Source organism: Cynocephalus volans, chromosome 8 (genome assembly GCF_027409185.1).
Source record: "Cynocephalus volans isolate mCynVol1 chromosome 8, mCynVol1.pri, whole genome shotgun sequence".
NCBI classification, from domain to species: Eukaryota; Metazoa; Chordata; class Mammalia; order Dermoptera; family Cynocephalidae; genus Cynocephalus; species Cynocephalus volans.
In genome coordinates, this window is record NC_084467.1 from 16,201,353 (window position 1) to 16,220,932 (window position 19,580).

The 19,580-nt window shown below is 34.5% G+C and overlaps 1 protein-coding gene across 10 annotated transcripts in view; it reads right to left on the bottom strand.

Annotated features, from left to right (window-relative positions):
* Positions 1 to 19,580, bottom strand: part of EIF4G3 (eukaryotic translation initiation factor 4 gamma 3) — a 311,414-nt gene that overhangs the window by 66,734 nt on the left and 225,100 nt on the right. For all 10 annotated transcript variants that reach the window (XM_063105198.1, XM_063105197.1, XM_063105193.1 and 7 more), the window contains 4 exons: positions 18,736 to 18,869; positions 16,986 to 17,105; positions 9,218 to 9,388; positions 3,287 to 3,484 (listed from right to left, as the gene is read on the bottom strand). In XM_063105198.1, coding sequence (XP_062961268.1) covers positions 3,287 to 3,484; positions 9,218 to 9,388; positions 16,986 to 17,105; positions 18,736 to 18,869 — 623 coding nt within the window. The remainder of the gene's footprint in view (positions 1 to 3,286; positions 3,485 to 9,217; positions 9,389 to 16,985; positions 17,106 to 18,735; positions 18,870 to 19,580) is intronic.

Sequence of the window (19,580 nt, forward strand, 5' to 3'; positions counted from 1 at the left end):
GGATTCTAATATCTGGTCAATAATATGCGATCCAAACAGATTCTTCCAGGCTGTGACTTTATCTTTTTATTTATTTATAGTATCTTTCACTATATCAAAGATTATAAATTTTAACAATCAAATTTAATACTTTTTTCCTTAATGAATTGTTCATTTAGCTTCATGTTAAAAAAACCTTTCCTTATTCAAAGTTCATGAAGATTCAATTACCTTCTAAAAGTTTAGCTTTTCATATTAAGATTTTCATTACTCGTATGATTGTTTGATGTCTGTATTTGTTTTATACTAAGAAACTATGACTATTCCCATTGCCACCATTTTATTTCAGGCTCTCAGGACCTCAAAAGTAAATCAGCTAGGGACAGCAGTTATCTTTAAGGAAGAGGGAATAGTATAGTTCTAATTACTGAACAGGGTATAAATTGTGCTCATGTTGCTGATATACAATGAGCTATACACTAATGATTTATACACCTTTCGTGTGCATGTTGCAGTTGTGTGCTGAAGCTCGTTCATACTTGTTCATGAGAGCCAACTGTTAAATAGGAATTTTGTGAATCAGTTATCAAACTGTCAGTAGCTTAAAATCGGCCCTGAAGAGTGTATGTACATCATGAAATTGGTAATCAGAAAAAGTGAGGATTTTTTTCTTCTCCTACATAACATGTCTGTCTGTTATATTTCAATAAAAAAAGCTCAGAAGGTTAAAAACATATACTCTTTGGTATAAAATATACCTTTGGGGGATTTTGTGCTAAGGAAATAAAAGCACCAAAATGTAAGGATAAATATATGAGACATTTATTACAACACTGCTTATGGTTGCAAAAACAAAAACAAACAAAATCTAGAAACAACATGAGAGATGGAGAGAGAGAGAGAGGGAGAAATGGCTGGATAAATTATGGTATATACATATTATAAAATATTATGCAATTGCTGAAAAAGTATGAATAAAATTTATCTGTAATGACCTAGAGGGAGGCCCAAAACATTAAGTGAAAAGAAAGCAAATTGCAAAACAATTTACATATTATAATCCAATTAAAACAAAACCAAAAATTACCTTCTTTATACATATGCGTATGTATGTTTTCATATAATTTTATGAATACAGAGCAAATTGTAGAAGGTTACATTAAAACCATTCACATTGATTGTCTTATAGGAAAGGGGGGATTAACTGGCTGTGGTTACAAATGGAGAATACTAACTTTTTCTGTGTATAGCTCTACATTGCTTGACTTGTTCAAATAGGCTCTTATTTTCTAACTTAAAGTAATCCAATAAAGATTTAAGAAGTCTCATAAGTGGTCAGCTTGCTTATAATTTCTTCCTATCCCAATCCAATTTGCACTTATTAACAGGCCTTTTGAAAGATCATTTTCATCAATGTCACTTCTCTTTAAATACACTGCCTATAGGATAAAATCCAAAATTGGGAAAGAGTACTATGATCCAGAAGATCACACTTTGTCACAGGATGTCACAGGAAGACCACAGGATGTTACAGCTGCCAAAATGAAAATGAGGGGCATGAGATGGAAAATCAGTTTGCTTCCAAACAACTACGGCACTTTAGAACACAATACGACAAGTGATCGAGCTAATAATCCTGAGTTTGGATTCTAGCACTGTCACCTTGACCAAGTTATATATCCTTTCTAAGTCTCAGTTTCAGATTCAGTACAGTGGGACTAACAAAATTGAACTTTTAGGGTTACAATAACCACTTAAAATAATACATATAAAGCATCTGCCCATATTGTAACCTAGTAGGTGCTGAATAGGTAGGTAGTGTTGTTATTATAATCATTCTCATTCTATAGCCAGCAATTCAAGACCTTCACAACTCAAACCAAGACGGTTTTCCATCACCGATATAGTTTATTTAGCACTCAGAACAGGCCAAATACTGAGCTAGAAACTTTACATACTCAATCTTACTTAATTTACTTCAATTAATTTTGTCCATACAATACCTGAAGTTGTATGACTTAATCTTATTTTATGAATTAAAAATTGAGACTTAAAGTTTAGTAACTATACTAATGTTATAAAATTAGCAAGTGGCAGAGTAGAAATTTAATTTTTAATTTTAAAGTTAAAATTTTAAGGACAGAATTGTGAGACTCCAAAGCCAGTGTTTGTAACCACGATGCCATGCTTGCTGTTTCAGACTTGAGTCTGCCTGGAATATTATCTTTCTACTCTCTACCTGTTTCCCCATCATCCCAGGTCCAACTCAAACACTTTATTCATAAAACTTTGTTACTCTCCCACCCAATACGGTGATTTCTCTTTCTTCCAACTTATTTATTTTTTGGTCTAAACCATCCATTCAGGCAGCAACATACAACTACATCACAAAATATCTTATAAGTGATTTTTTCTTTGAAATGCTGTGTTTTCAATATGGATTTTGAATTCCTCACAGACAGAATATGTAACTTTTCCAACTCGCAACAGACTTACCTACCTCTGAAACAGGTACTCAAAAATATTGGTAGAACGACAGAATTTTTCATTTTCATAGCTTGTTTCTAAGAAGCGAGGCATGACGACAGTGAGTTGTGACAATTAAGAAAAAACCCAAATGTTAAAGGACACACATTTCTGATACAAGTACCTTGGTAACGGTAACAGGAAGAGAAAACACAGATGGTACATGGCAGTTTTATGACTGCAGAATAGAGGAGGACAATGAACACTGATCAGAAGCTCTTTGGTCTCCCACTCTGTCTTGCCCTAGATTTGACAGGCTGTGGAGATTAAATGGCTGTGGACAATGTTAAAGAGAGAGAAATCTAACAGTTTCTAAGGGATAAAATTATCAGTTTTTGTCCCTCAGTTTTTGACCCTCTTTGACCATAAGACAACTATTCATTCATTTTCACAGAGGCTAGAATTAGAACCAACATGATTTCTAATTTGAAATTTAATTAAATATGGAAGTAATAAGCATTTGCTTTATCTCTATAACATCCCCCAAAAACTGGTTACCCAAGACGGTAATTTCACATTCCTAATTTAAAGCGTACTCGATCATCCTCACATTGGGTCCACCTCATGCCCATTTCATCTAGTCTCCATATACCCTCCAGAGGTGACTACACATTTTCATAAAGTAAGATTCTCTTTATACTGTGAAGAGATTATACTAACAAGTGCTAAAAATATATTCTCCCCTTTACGTTGCCCCAATAACACTTCTGGGAAGAATGTGTAGTGAGGGGAGAATATACCTCTTGGAGATTTCTGGTTTTACTCCTTCCTCTCTTCTTACCGTTACTAGACATCGACACATGTTTGCGTAAGCCACAGAGAAACTGGGTTCATCAATAGCCTTCTCAAAGACCAGGTCAATGACTCCTTTCAGCCGCTCTTCTGTGTCAACAGTAAGTCCTGACACTTGCTTCATCAGTTGATTGAACATCTGTGGTGTCAGTTTATTCAAGATACTTCGAACTTTTCTAAAAAGTTCCTAGAAGGGCCACAAAAAAGAAAAAAATATTACCGTAACTGTGACAGTATGATGCTTTCTGTAAGGATTAATTTTTAAAAATAACTTACAATTTCAACTTCTCTATTAACTAGGATTGAGAACTAGTCACAGAAATAATTAAATCCACCTATTTTAACAAACAGTCAAAAATTACACCACCCTCTTTTCACTACTGGTGAGAATTGTAGGAACTATGTATTCACACTTTGCTGGTAGAAGCATCATCTGGTACATTTCTTGGGACAATTTGACAATGTGTATCAAAAGCTTTAAAACTGTGGATGTGCCCTTTGAGCCAGTAATTATACTTTTAGAAATTTATTCATATTTAGGGATAGGTAAAAATATTTTAGTCACAATAATTTCCATCATAACCTTTTATAAAAAATAACTTCAGTGTACAAAAATAGCAATTTGTTTAAATTATGGTATAATATACATTATGGTATGGAATACAAGCCAGGAGTCTTTAAAATTATATTTTAGAAACTCCCATCAAGTTAGGAATAGAAGGGACCTTCCTCAACTAGAAAAAGGGCATCTACCACCCAACTTAATGGTGTAAGTCTGCACGCTTTCCCTTAAGATTGGGAATAAGGCAGAAAAGTTTGTTTTCACCATTCCTATTCAATATCATATTACAGGGCCTAATCAGTGCAATAAAGCAAAGAAAAAGGAATAAAAGATGTACAGACTGAAAAGGAAGAAATGAAATTCTCTATGTACAAATGATATAACTGTCTGCATAGAAAATCATAAGGAAGCTACAAAAATAGCGACTAGAAGTAATAAGTGAGTCTAGTAATTGTAGGATACAATGTCGAAGTGCAAATACCAGCTGCATTTCTATATATTAGCAATGAATAAACAGAACTTAAATATTTTTAAAGTAACATTTACAATCACACTAAAAACCACGAAATAGTTAAAAATCTACCAAAATGTCCACAGGAGATATATGATAAAAACTGTAAATCACTGATGAAAGAAATCAAAGAGGACTTAAATAATCACGTTCATGTATTAGAATCATTATTGTTAACGACTGTCAGTTTTCCCCAAAGTGATTGACACCGATTTAACACAATCCAAATCAAACTCTTAGTAGTGCTTTTTGGTTTTTTGGTAGAAATCAAGAAGCTGATTCTACACCTTAAATGGAAAGACAAACTAGAAGAGCTTATAGAATTTGGGAGAAAAAAAAAAAAAATATCTGGAGAACTCACACAATCCAATTTTAACACTCACTATAGGAAGTTATTATATAAAGACAGTGTGATATTGGCCAGAGGACAGACAGTTCAATGGAACAGAATGAAGAGTCTAGATATAGACTTGCACACATACGGTGAACTGGTTTTCAACAAAAACACAAAGGAAATTCAATGGAGAAAGTATAGTCTTTTCAACAAATGGTGCCAGAACAACTGGACACCCATAAGAAGTAAAAATAACCTTGATCCATACGTTGTACCTTTTACAAACTCAACTAAAACTAGATCACAGAACTAAATGTAAAACCTAAACTATAAACTTCTTGAAGACAACACAGGAGAAGAGCTTTGTTTTCCTGGGAGAAAATTTTTACCAAATACACATTTGATAAAGGACTTGTATCCAGAATACACAAAGAACTGAAAATTCAACAATAAGAAATCAAACAACACAATGAAAAGGGGGAAAAGATATGAACAGAAACTTTACCAAAGAAGATCCATGCAAATAACCACAGGAAAATAAGTTGAATATCACTAGTCATTTGGGATGTGAAAATTAAAGCTACAATGAGATACCACCACATATCCATTAGAATGGCTAAAATTTAAAAATCAGAAAATAGCAAAAGGTGAAGATGAGGAATAACTGAAACTCTCATGCATCGCCAGTGGAAATACAAAATGGCACAACCACTTTGGAAAACAGTTTGCCATTTTCCAATAAAATAATACATGAATCTGCCAAAAGACTCATTAACTCCATAGCTAGGAATTTACCCAAAGAAACAAAAACCTGTGTTTCACACAAATCCTATATGTGAAATTTATAACAATTTTACTGATAATTGCTAAAACCTGGAAACTGTGTACTACCCTGTAAAATGATGAACAAATTATGCTATATCTAAACAATGGAATACTACCAGGCAATTAAAAACACCATTTTATCATACATGTAATAACATGGATGAATCCCAAATATATATGCTAAGCAAAAGAAGTCATATTCAGAATGATTCCTTTTATATGATATTGTGAAAAAGTCAATACTATAGGAACAGAGAACAGATCAGTAATCGCCAGAGGCAGGCATTAGGGAGAAGGAATGAGTATAAGTATAAAATGGAATTTCTGGAGGGTAATGAAAATGTTCTATGTCTTGAGTGTAGTGGCAGTTATATGATGGGGTGTGTTTTTCAACAACTATAGAACTGTACACAAACAGGTAAATTTTACTACATGTAAATTATGCCTCAACAAAAAATGAAGTTGCAAAAATGCAAGAAACCATAATATAACACCTGGAAAAAATGATTAAATGTTTTGATTCCTTTAAAAATCTATACCTGAGGGCCGACCCTGTGGCTCACTCAGGAGAGTGCGGCGCTGGGAGCGCCGAGACCACGGGTTCAGATCCTATATAGGGATGGCCGGTGCGCTCACTGGCTGAGCGTGGTGCGGACAACACCAAGCCAAGGGTTATGATCCCCTTACCGGTCACACACACACAAAAAATCTATACCCGAATATAAGGATTTTTAGAATGTTTGTGAATATGTTAACAGTTTTCTCTAGGCAGGAGATAATCTATTTAAATTTTTTAAAATTACATTGTCAAGTTTTTAGCAACGAGTCAGTATTGCTTTAATAAAGAAAAAAAAAAGCTGATTAGGGACAGGAGGAAGTAGCCATTGCACCTCTTTCAATTGCCTATATCATCTGAGATAGCATCTTTTAGGTTTAAAATGTTAAACTCTGTTTTACATCAAGAAAAAAGTCTTCTAATATCTCTATTTTCAGAAGATAATTTAAACCTAGAAAAATAGGAAAATAAACAAGCAATAAACATTTATTGAAAACATTTATTCACTATATCTGATTATCTGATGTCTGGTACATTCTGTACTGGGTACAAATGAAGCATAAGACACAGTTACTGCCTTCTGCACAACCAATATCTAGCTGCACAAACAAGATATTTACAAATGAAGTGATAAAGTACTAAGGTTAGTTAGGGACCAGGAAAGGGAGTGGTTAAGGTACAAGAGAAGTCAGAGGAACTGTATTAGTCAGGGAATGCTTTTAGAAAGAAATAAGAATTGGGCCAGATTATGAAGGACAGAAAAAGCTGGCTAAGTGAAAAGAAAGGGGAGAAGACATTTTAGAAAGGAGAATACGTTTTAGGAGGGGATTGTTACCAAAGATGTGCTATTTGGGGAATAGAGAGAACAACGTAAATATCAGAGGACTAGTGTTCACTAGTTTGTGAGATAATGACATCTTGAAATGCTAGGTTAAAAAGCCCAGAGAGAAGAGAAAAGATAAAAATCAGTGCTTTAGGTAGGTGAATCAGGTAGCAGCAGTAGGAATGCTGTATCACAGTGGAGAAAGGAGAGAGAAGAACCAAGAGGTCCCAGGAGAGGAATCACCACAGCAGTGTATGTGGTGGGAGTCTAGATGCGTCGAAAGGCAATGATTTCCTGGAAGGGCTTCAAGGAGACAATGTCTTACACCATACAGGAGGAACAAGGTAACTGGTAGTTGTTCATAATGTTGTTTTAATACAGTGGTAGGAACTAAGTCAGAGTAAAAGTGTTTTCTGGTAGTGGTGGAAACAGTAAAACCATTGTTTTGACAAAGTAGAAAGAAACAGAATAGCAGGAACAACAGGCCAACATGGGGTATACCTATGCGAAGGAGAAGAATAAAAACACCAAAAAAGGGAGGGAATGGCACAAAGCTGCTCTGCATTTAGAAGAAAAAGTGTCAAGAAAAAGAAGGTTGTACTGACCCTGAAAAAGAAGTTTGTTAATTCTCCATTGGATCTGCTGTACCTGTTCACTAAAGAAAATTAATGATAACTGATGTCAATATAATTATTCGTTGTTTCTGAAATAAGGATTAATAATAGGGAGAACTCTGTTACGGAGTAAAGAGAGGCAGATTGCAAATCATAACAACTGGTCTATTCAGTAACCATGACACTGCAGGCAACTTACCTCTTGAAGCTTCAGTTTCCTCATGTGGAAAAAAAGAGACAATACCTATTTCCTCTTCATAGATGTAGTAAAAGTCTAATCTAATACAAGTCCCTTAAATACTAACACAAAACATCTTCTTTCTCAATTATAAAGATCCAGCAGGAATTATTAACCATCTTTATGAGCCACTTAGGCCCATTATCACTAAGCATTTCTCAGGGGGATTGGAGAGAAAAATATAGAAGGTTTTTTTTTTTTTTTTAAACAGTTGAGATATATTGAAATGAGATAGAGGGAAATTTAGGGACTTGATTTCAGTGAATTTGGAGGCAAATGTACTTAGGAACTTTGTGGCAAATGTTTGGGGAAATCACTAGAGAGATAAAGAAAGGCAAGCAGCCAATGAAGGTTTGACAGCATGGCTTTTTGACGAATCAATTCATCTTTGTCCTTGCTTTGTTATGAACTACTTTGTTGGTTAGTTTATTCATTTAACAAGTATTTACTGAGCATCTACTATGTATGAGGTTCTGTGTTTGTGCTGAATCAAAAGATGTCTAAAGCACATCTCTGATCCCAGGAGCATCATTATACCAAGCATATAACCAGGCTCCAGGAACCATGCCAAATACCTCATTTCATCTTCACACTGGCCCTATGAGGTAGTTGCTGTTAGTATCTTCATTTTATAATTGAGATTAAGAACCTGCCTAACAGAGCAAGAACGCTGCCCCCAGAGCTGGAACTTTCAACTGCTACACTAAACTGCTCATGGTGAGAGAAAAGATATATAAGGAATCAGACACTGAATAGTTGGTACATGATCTGTGATGCCCAGCTTTGGGTGTAAATTTTAAGAAGAGACTCCAGTTTTGGTGCCTAGAAGCAAAAAAGGAGAAAGTAGAAGTAATCCAGGAATAGGAGCGGGCATTGTGTGTATAGCAAAAGATGAATAAAGGCTTTATATAATTTGACACAAAAAATTAATTTTGTATGGATGAAAGGAATTCATTCAATTTACCCTAAGGAGTTCTGAGGGCAGGATATGCACAAAAAGATGCAAAGAATTAAATTTTATTCCAGAAGACTGCAAAATAAGATGGGTTTCTAAATTCTAGTTTATTAGAAATGAAGACCTCACAAGGAAACAAAAATCAATGTACTAATTAGATTAGCACAAATAGACTTGATCACTGAGAATCTAAAAATGCATTTTGAAGAACAGCAAATATTAATCTAAGCCTGAATAACAGAAGTCTATGATATACGAGTCCTCTAGACAGACATGTGACTGCTTTGAAGAAAACAACATGGAAAGCAATTTCAAGAGAAAACAGCAGGTTGTCTAGCATCTATGATGGTTTTTAGGATAATGACTTTAATAGGAAAAAAATTATTAAAAGTTTTAAATGATATCCGTACATGTATTTATAAGGCAAAACAAGAAGCTAAAACACATTAAAACAATATCATTATAATTCCAAAATAATGTTAGGATGTGCTTTCATTCTCACCTGGGTTTTAATGTTTTCGGGATCCTCAGCTTGGCTGTCTCGTTTTTGGCTGGGCTTCCAGGCATTCTCTGCCTTTTTCAGGTGCACATCTTCTTTTACAGAAACTGTGATGATTTTTCTCGGTTCTCTTCTCTGGCCAGGTTGAGATCTCCGCGGTCCAACGTTCAACACCTAGGATAAGAATATTATATCTATTCAGAGTACTTACAATTTACTGTCTCCGCTGTGCTGTTCATCAAGCCTGATGATCACACCAAACACTTCTAGATGCAAAGATTGAATCTTAGGCACTCAAGTTAGATGTGATCTGTTTTGGGGGGCAGGGGGAAAGAAAAATAACCTCAGAATACCATGAGTGTAATGTTCACCACCACTACATTTTCTGATCCTGAGGTCCTAAATGAGACAGAGTGATGGAAAATAATGTTTGATAAAGGTGTTGCTCCTAACAAGAAAGATTACCCCTAACTGAAGCTCTCTGTTTTACTAGCCATGTGACCTTGGACTTGTCACTTCTATAATTTCAGAAATTCACAAGTAGTAATCATTAGAGTTACAAATCTACTTCAAAAACTGGGTTTCTACACTTTCAGGGTAAAATGCAAACACAACCTCATCATTAAAATTCTCTACAGCATAGATTCTCAGACTTACTGCAGACCACAATGGATCCCTCTGAATTTGCTGGGTCAGAAATACTAAAATAAGCCTTTGTTATATCATCAATGAGAGTCAAACTAAATTATTCTGTGAAAAAATGTCTTCCTCTATTTGTCAGCTCTCTGTTCCTGCTGAATTCCCAATATACACATTCTGTTAAAACCAATATATGTAGGCCTGTCATAGTGGTCACTAAATTAAACATTGTTACTACAAGAAAGGGTAGGTTAAAAGTTGCACTTTGTGTATCACAATATTTATAATAGTTGCTACCTTAAATGCTTAAAAGTCATTTTTCAAGATTAAACATTGGGGTTGATACTAAGCTCTGCTACCTACCAGACCTGTTGCATGTTGACAACCTTTACTTTTTCATTCTTTAAATGCAAAGCAAATATTGCAATTAGATCTCAAGAGGGAAGAAAATAAACTTCACCCAAGACACACAGACCAGAATCATATCTCACTTAGTGCCCCAACACTGCCCTTGTGAATTCATATAAAGCTTCAGAGAATAAGGTACAGACTTAAATGTCATGCTGTATATAAAAAGACAGCTTCTAGGAGGGACATGGTCTGAGACCTAAAAGCTGATAAGCTTAAAAGCCTTTATACATCCACCATTCTCAGAATTATTCCTTTACACTTCTCCATCTGCCCCAACTAGAAATGATAGTATCCAAGGATGCTTCAGGATTAAAAGTTAGAATCTGTGGGAAATTCACAACAATGTTGTCAAATACATCCAAGTAAAGATACAGTACTGATGATATGATCTCAGACAGTTTGATAAACATTAAAAAACAGGTGAGATAAACCTGGAGGTATCAGGCATGGTATAACTGAAAGAAACTAAAGAGAGTCATCATACTGAAAAAATAACAGGAAACAGTTGCTAAACCATACAGTCCTACTATAAGAACATTTATTTATAACTGAAACTTTGATATAGTAGCACAGACCAAACAATTCTGTTAAGAAAATCCAGTGAACCAAGCAAAATGATTTTTGTAATTCACCTTATATTCCAGTTGACTTGTGTGGGTTAATAGTATATTTTTCAGTGCTTGGATAAAGCTCGAGTAAACAATTATATCACAAATAATTTAATTTAATCTATGTACTTGCACATAAAACTTTGTCAAGAACAAATGTTTCTGCTTATAATGAAAGGAAATAATGTCAAAATTACATAAGAGGAATAGTATACCTATCCGGAGATAAAGACAGAAAATGTCAGTTTCCAAAAATTACTGCAAACATTCATGAATATGCCTGGAGATCTGAATCTTGAAAGTGGCAGATATGATTTACACCACATCTCTTTACTTGTCCCAAGACAAATATGTGTGAATTTCAAATGAGCAACATAAGAGATGTGAGAAATACTACTAAATAGATAACAATGGTTCAAAGGAAAAAAAGTTTTGAAAACCTAACATTTAAGTTGTTAGTCCAGAATAAAATAGTTGAAAACATAACACATCTGCAAGCTCCCAAGACAGACTTAAAAACTACATTTGTAGCTCTAGGTATAACTATGATAAACAGTGTTCACAAATATTTATCTAAGTATTTTGAGTCCTCAACAGATTTACTATACAGTCGTCACTCGGTATCCACGTGGGATTGGTTCCAGGACACCCACAGATATCCAAATCCATGGATGCTCAATGTCCTTTATATAAAATGGTAGTTACTTGCATATAAACTATGCCCATCCTCCTGTATACTTTAAGTCATCTTTAGATTACTCACAATACATAATACAATGCCTGCACATCACTTCTTCTGTGTGGACTCAATGAAGTATTTGGCACGTGGAAAAAATCAAGTTTTGATTTTTGTAACTTTGTGGAATTTTTTTTTACTGAATATTTTCTATCTGTGGTAGGTTGAATCCACATGGACAAAAAGAGTCATCTGTCCTTATAAATCCTTAATATGCTTAATTAAACAATCTCTAATGTTCTCGTATTTATACACTGGGAATAAATTCACTGTCTGGAACATCCATGACTGGAAGGACTGTGGTGTGGTGGAGAAAAGAGGCAGATTAGGAGACAGAAGAGCTGGACTCGAGTCCAAATCTGCGACTTATGAACAGAGTTACTGTGAGCAAGCATCTTAACCTTGCTGAGTTTAAGCTTTCTCATACATACAATGCCTGTTTTACCTATAAAAGTTATGGTGAGGATCACAGGATACAAGGTATGTAATAGGACCTTAAAAACTATGTAAGGTATCATCATCAATACCAAAAGATCAAAAGGGATGTTTAAAAAATGATATGTAAATTTAAACATTTCATGCCCCATTTTGTGTATGAGAAAGAATACAAATCATCAAATTTACAGTATCCTTCAAAGGTTAACACCATATGATGAATGACTTATTTACCAAACACAAGCAAAATGCAGGACCCTGTGCTACGAGTTATGGGGTATACAAAAAGAAATGAAGCCTGGTTTCCCTGCTTGAAAGACAGACAATCCTGACTGATAGTTAGAGGAGGAACTGTAAGGTAGACTGTGTTCAAAGTCCACAAATGTCAGAACTAAAATGAAGCATCAGAATTTGGGGTTGATAAACTAGTGAGCCATAGTTTTTTTTTTTTTTCAGGTGAGCTGGAAGTTTGTATTTTTTTATCCATTCTCATTTTTTATAAATGTGTTAAATAAGAAATTATACCCATCTCTGTTTTAGAACTTAATATACATTGTTATTATCTCACTCGGAGACTACAATCTCAAATTCTTCTGCTTACCTGGATAATCAAAGAAAATAGAACCAATATTTGACCTAGCAATTTTTTAAAGAAGAAAGATAATCAAGTGTCCCTTTAAGGAGAAATGGGAGAGATAATATGAACTCAGGAAACTTTGCTTCTAGGATTTTCATAATAGATCAGCTAATTTCAAAGTTAGTTAAAATGAATATGAATGGCCAGTTACTAGTCTAAGTCCACAGCTCCTCCTAAAACATTTCTTTTGGAGCACTTTCTGTGATGTCTGCAAACCAATCACTATTAAAATAACACCACCAATGCCAAGTAATATGATTTTTTTAAAAAAACTAGGGAGATAATATTTTCTGAGCATTTCTAATAGATATGCATTTTACTGCCCACTGAAGGACATTTATGTCCTTCAACAGTACGGAACATACCTAGTAGATTTTAATATCATCGGGTAGTAATTAACTGTAAGCCAATTTGGAAAACTGGCAAAAATTACTAGAGGTATAGAACTAGAAACTATGAAGAGTAGGCAGCTGCTTTTGTTCCAAACAGCATTATATTTTGTGACCATTATATGTTAGATATTTATGTCCTATGACATTCCCCTCTATATCCACAACATCAATATGCCAAGGTAAGCTGGGCAAATTAAGTGGAGAATGTTTGTTAGCTAGGGGAGAGGCTGGAAGAATAACTACTTGCTTTAAGGCATAACATCAACATTACCCTGATAGATCACAATTTCACTTAAAAACTAGCTTCTGACACATGACAAAGCTACTTAAAGAAAGTAAATTAAATAATTAAAGCTGACCCTTTTGGAGACACTGTGTCTCATTTCCAGTCATGTTACTTTGAATGCACCAGAATAACTCATTTATCTGATGTATGTAGACATATAGATGAGTGGGCAAACATACATTATGATAAAGTTCGTTTAAAAATTCATTTTGTATTTTCTATATTTTAAAAGAGATATAGTTTATTCTCCACTCACAATATTTGCTTTTTGCTGCTATTAATTATCAGCAAATAATGAATAGCAAGGTGGTAATGAAAAGCGCGATATATACTGGAAGAGGAGATGCAGCAATTCATACTTTCCGTAACACCTTCTGTGAATAAAATTGAGCAATAAGATAATAACCACAGATGCTATTATCCAGAGAATAATCAAAATGGCACCAACATTATCTCAAATGTTTGGCAAAAGAAAGATAAAAACCAAAACCAAAAATTAATTAAACCATTAAAAAGGGAAATAATGCTTAAAAGAAAAAAGGTATAAGATGGTTCCTAATCAAGTGGGATTTATCCCAGCGATGAAAGGATGGTTTAAAATACACAAATCAATAAATGTGATACATGACATTAACAGAAAGAAAGACAAAAACCAAATGATCATTTCAATTGACACAGAAAAAGCATTTGACAAAACAGAACATTCTTTCATGATAAAAACTCTTAAACTAGGTTTAGAAGGAATGTATCTCAATATGACAAACCCACATCATACAGAATGGGGAAAAGCTGAAAGCTTTTCCTCTTAGATCAGAAATAAGACAAAGATGTCCACTTTCACCACTTCTATTAAACATAGTACTGTTAAGTTCTAGCTAGGGCAATTAGACAAGAGAAAGAAATAAAAGGCATCCAAATTGGAAAGGAGGAAATCACACAGTCCCTGCTTGCAGACACATGATTTTATATATAGGAAACCCTAAAGACTCCATGAAATAATTTTTAGAACTAATTAACAAATTCAGTAAAGTTGCAGGATACAAAACCAACATACAAAAGTCAGTAGCGTGTCTATGTACTAATAGCAAACTATCTGAAAAATAAATCAAAAGAACAATTCTTTTTGTCATAACTACAAAAAAAAAAAAAAAAAAAAAAGATACCAAGGAATAAACTTAACCAAGGAGGTGAAAGGACTTCTACAATGAAAACTATAAGAACTCTGAAGAAAGAAAGTGAAGAGAACATAAATAAATGGAAAGATATCCCATGTTTATGGATTGGAAGAATACTGTTAAAATGGCCATCCTATCTAAAGCAATCTACAGAATTAATGCAACCCCTATCAAAATACCAATGACAGTCTTCATTGAAACCAAAAAAACAATCCTAAAATTCATATGGAACCAAAAAAGACCCCAAATAGCCAAAGCAATCCTGAGAAAAACAAAGCTGGAGGCATGATGCTACCTGAGATCAAATTATACTACAAAGCTATAGTAACTAAAATGGCATGGTACTGGCATAAAAACAGACACATAGACTGGAGAAAAGGGAATACTTGCACACTGTTGGTGGGATGTAAACTAGTACAGCAATTATGAAAAGCAGTATGGAGGTTCCTCAAAAAATTAAAAACAGAACTACACATAATCTAGCAATCCCATTACTGGGCATATACCCAAAGGAAATGAAGTGAGTAGGTTGAATAGATATCTGCATTCCCATGTTTACTGTAGCACAATTTACAATAGCCAAGACATGGAACAATCTAAGTGTCCAACAACAACAAAAAAAAGTAGTATATTTACATAGTGGAATACTATTCAGCCTTATAAAAGAATGAAATCCTGTCATTTGCAGCAATATGGATAGACTTGGAGGTCATTATGTTAAGTGAAGTAAGCCAGGCACACAAAGACAAGTACCACATGCTCTCTCTTTCACCCATAAAAAAAAAAAAGTTGATATTTTAGAGACAGAGAGTAAAACAATGGTTAACAGAGACAGGCGAGAGGGGAAAGGAAAACAGGGAGAGGCTGGCCAATGGGTACAAAATTACAATTAGACAAGTAGGGTGACTATAGTTAACAATTAAGTTTCCCATATTAAATAATAGCTAGAGGAGAGGCTTTCAAATGTTTTTGCCACAAAAAATGATAAATGTATGAGGTGAGGGTTACATTAACTATCCCAACCTGATTGTTATACAACATTTATGTACCAAAACATCAGATTGTATCCCATAAGTATGTACAATTACAATGTGTCAATTAAAATAAATAAATAAAAATTTTAAAAAGGTTTCTAGAAAGCTGCTTTCTAAGACTTTCTGGTGGGGTAATTCAAGCTTTAAAAAAATTTTAATTTAGTATTTAGAGAAAACAGATAAAGGATAAATTTCAAACCTGTGTGACAACAGTATCACACATACAGAGGTTTTTAAGATACTGATGTTCAATAAACAATATACTTCAAATTAAGGAGGTTTTATGTAGGTTTTACAAAGCCTCCAACACACTGTATGTATTTAAGTATTTTCAATTAGTGTTTGGCCACAGGGAAATAATCAAATAATTTAAGTATCTACAAAGTGACATTTGTTTTCAGTGTAGTCTTATTTCAAAGCAGGTTTCAAAAGTTGCCATTCCAGAAATAAAAAGATGATGGGGGAACAAAAAGTGTTACTTTACATAAAAATATTTTTATAAGCATAAAATAAAGTAGTCTTAACAGTGTGACCTGCAAATGTACATCAAACTCCAAGGTCCACCAGAACTTTAGACTTAGTGCTCTCTATGCCATTCTAATTTGGGGAAAAGAGGTATTCATACCATTGGCAACTCTTCCCCATGCCTTCTACAAGTCTACAGAGCATGGAGTAGGCAGAGCCTGCCGATCTCTGCACAGTGCCGTGCCCCAGCACAACTCCACTGGTGATGCCACTTCCACCGCTGAAGAGCCTTGCCACTGGGGGTGTAATGGCAATCTGCCGTTTACCAATACTGCAATCTTTTGTACAGGTCATTTGTTCACATTTTGATTTCACAACCTATCATAAATAAGACCAGGACAGAAAACATTATAATATCATAAACTATTGTTAAAAACAACAACAACAAAGGATTCAGCGCACCCCTACAGGCAGGCTCTTCAGGGGTGGGTGAGACATCTCCAGTGGAGTGCAAGGTGGGGCTTTGTTCTGTTCCAGAATTGGCAACCCATGCCTGCTTTGAACTTTGCAAATCTGTAGAAACAAAGACAAAGAGATGGCTATTAGCTGAATGTCATGAGAGATCCCCAGTATAACAGGACACCTCAAAACAAAACAAGAATCCTATCAAGGTTGGCTTTATTTTTAAACCCCATTTGTAGGTCATTTCAACTGAAAAAATATGAAAGAAAAAATCAAGATCAAATTAAGTCAGGCCAGATTCTTTCAAGGAAAAATGACTCTAGTGTATTCTTTATTTGCCTTAATATTAGTATGGAAAGGATAGTCTTCACCTCTTCTCCTTCTTCTTCTTGATTAGAGGAATCAATGAATAAAAGCCGCTCTTGCCATTAGACAAGATGTCATGGAGTCTATGACAGTTTCTAACTGAGTTGTAGGGAACTTGCACTTACAGGTACACCTCTCCCACCAGGTGTTTGCCTTCCAAAATCTGCAAAGGCTGGAGTAAAGTCTGGTCCTCGAGGCAAAATCCGAGGATCCAGAGTTCGCATTGGCAATTTAGGTTGGTTGATCTGTGTGAAAAAGCAAAGGAAAGCTTAACGCACACATTCCAAAGCATTCAGTGCCACAAAGGTAACAAAAACTTTGACTAAGAAGTTATGTGAGCTGAAATAGTAAGCACTGACTTCTGAACCAGAAATCCAATCTGATCCATGGCAATTTCTCCAGGGCTAGCCTTACAGCCATCAGGACAATTGTTTTCTGGTATGCTGGCACTGATTAGGACTTAAATTCCCAGAGGGAAGCGACCAGTGGACTGGCTCACTCGACACTTAGGACAGCAGAATGGCACAAGACAATCTATTCTGAGATCCTCTGATCTAAGGCAAAATTTTGGAATTTTTTTAAGGGTATTTACCAGGACATCAGAGCACTTGCCTATAGGAATCCTACTACTGCTTGTTTTGGTTTTGATGTTGTCCACTCATGGTTAGTAAAGCATATATTTTGAGTGGACAATAAGTCTCAAAGGAGATATGTTTCACACGTGATGACCCAATTAAAATTTTACTTTATCCACCTTGTTAATCTGAGATGTCTGACTTTTTATAAGCATATAATATGATTATGGACTCAGCAAAACTAAGACTAAGTAAGTAGTTCAGTGAAAAATCAACTAATGAATGGCCAAACTCAGAAATAGAAAAGGTAGCAAGACAGACAGGAATATTTTCTAAGAGGATAATCTAATTCAGTGGATATAAAACTTGCTCTCTGAGGTACCGAAGTAGCCTCAAATTAGCATCACCAATCAATCATTCATCTGTCCTCACATAAGGACCTAAGGGAGAAGACTAAGATATATCAATAAAAATAAGAAGACCTGTTGTTCTTCTAAGTAAGATAACACAAATTAGGCCTGGAAAAGCAGCTGTTGGACGTCTCCGTAATAAGAGGTGGATGTTTCTTTTCATAACAGAGTTAATCTCCACATTTTAATTAGTAATAAACAGTTCCTTTTCAAAACAAAAATACTTCAAGCTTAGTTACCAGCTTTGGTTCATCTTTGATTTACATGAAATTACTTGAGCAGATATACATCTGACTTTACTCCTTCTAACTTAATAAGCAGAAAAACACTGTTTTAACTTCCTGTGTGCACCTTTAAGATCAGGTATAAAAAGGAAGGATGCCTTTGTATTTGCACAGGATTGGGGACTTTAATCACTGAACATATATATTAGGGAAATTTTGATATACACATTATTTTGATTATGCTGAATCCACTTAAGTTTGACCTACCAAACACATTCCTAGGTTTCTGACCTATTCTCAATGCCAATATAATAAATTTTAGAACATTAGGGAAAGAGCTCCACATCAATTTTGCTATATATTTCCCCCAACAAACACACAAATTTTACCACATCATTTGGAAACAGCCATAATAAACAAATAATCAATACATTTTTTAAAATCACCACTAAAATATGAGCCAAGTTCAACATTACTGTATTCTGTAATAAAACCAAACACCAACAGTGTTTAGCAAAACCCTAGTTCTTAAACATTATATGTCTTTATTCAAATAATATTTGGTCTAACATTTCCTAAAAATTGCTCATACCTCACATATTTGCACTGAGAGTTAAAATCAGTTCCCACCAAAGAGACTTAGCTTTCTCTGAGTATGCAGTTTACCTTGTCAAGAACCACATCACTGATGGGAGGCAGGCCCTCTGGTTTTTGTATACAGGCTGGCATAAACTGGAAGTCCAGCAGAAACTCCCTGTCATACTGCTTCTTGCCTTCAGTATCAGTAGGCTTCCAGGATTCTAGAAAGAGGAATGTAGAGTATTATATGTACATCCTGTAAGAGTATAAATCAAATTCCAGAATTTACTTTATCTCCTCATGAACAAACAAAAACATAAAGGAAACACTGAACTACACTGCGAAAATAACACATAAAGATTTTGTACTATCATTTGTTCTTTCATCCCTTCTGGATAGGATACTTTTGGATAGTAAAATAATCTGCAGCAAGTAGGAACCACTTTACATATGTACTAAACAACCTTTAGCTATGGACATATTATAAGCCTCATTAAATAAACTTTTGAGCCTTTACATATCTCAGAAATAAAAAATTTGATAATACTCTTGGCTTCATAAAAAAGGATACTTTGTTCACTTAGCAATGTTATTTTAGAGAAACGAAAAAGTTTTACTTTTTTTTTTTTAACAAACAAAAACACAAAAATAACTTATTTAAGATAATGAAAAGTCTAAGCAGTTAGATACAGAATTTTCTTCCCTGCCTTCAGTTTAATGTGAAGAAAATAACGTACTTGTTTGCTGAGCCAACTAAACCGGGAATACACATACCTTTTCCCAAATACGCTGACTCTAAATGTACTATTAGCTAATATTTTTAACATAAATTTTAAATTAGTTTTTTGCCATAATACTTACTTTGCTACCATAACTATTGTTACACTTATCACTACTCAACCCTTCTCTCATTATATGAAGTTGGAAAATTT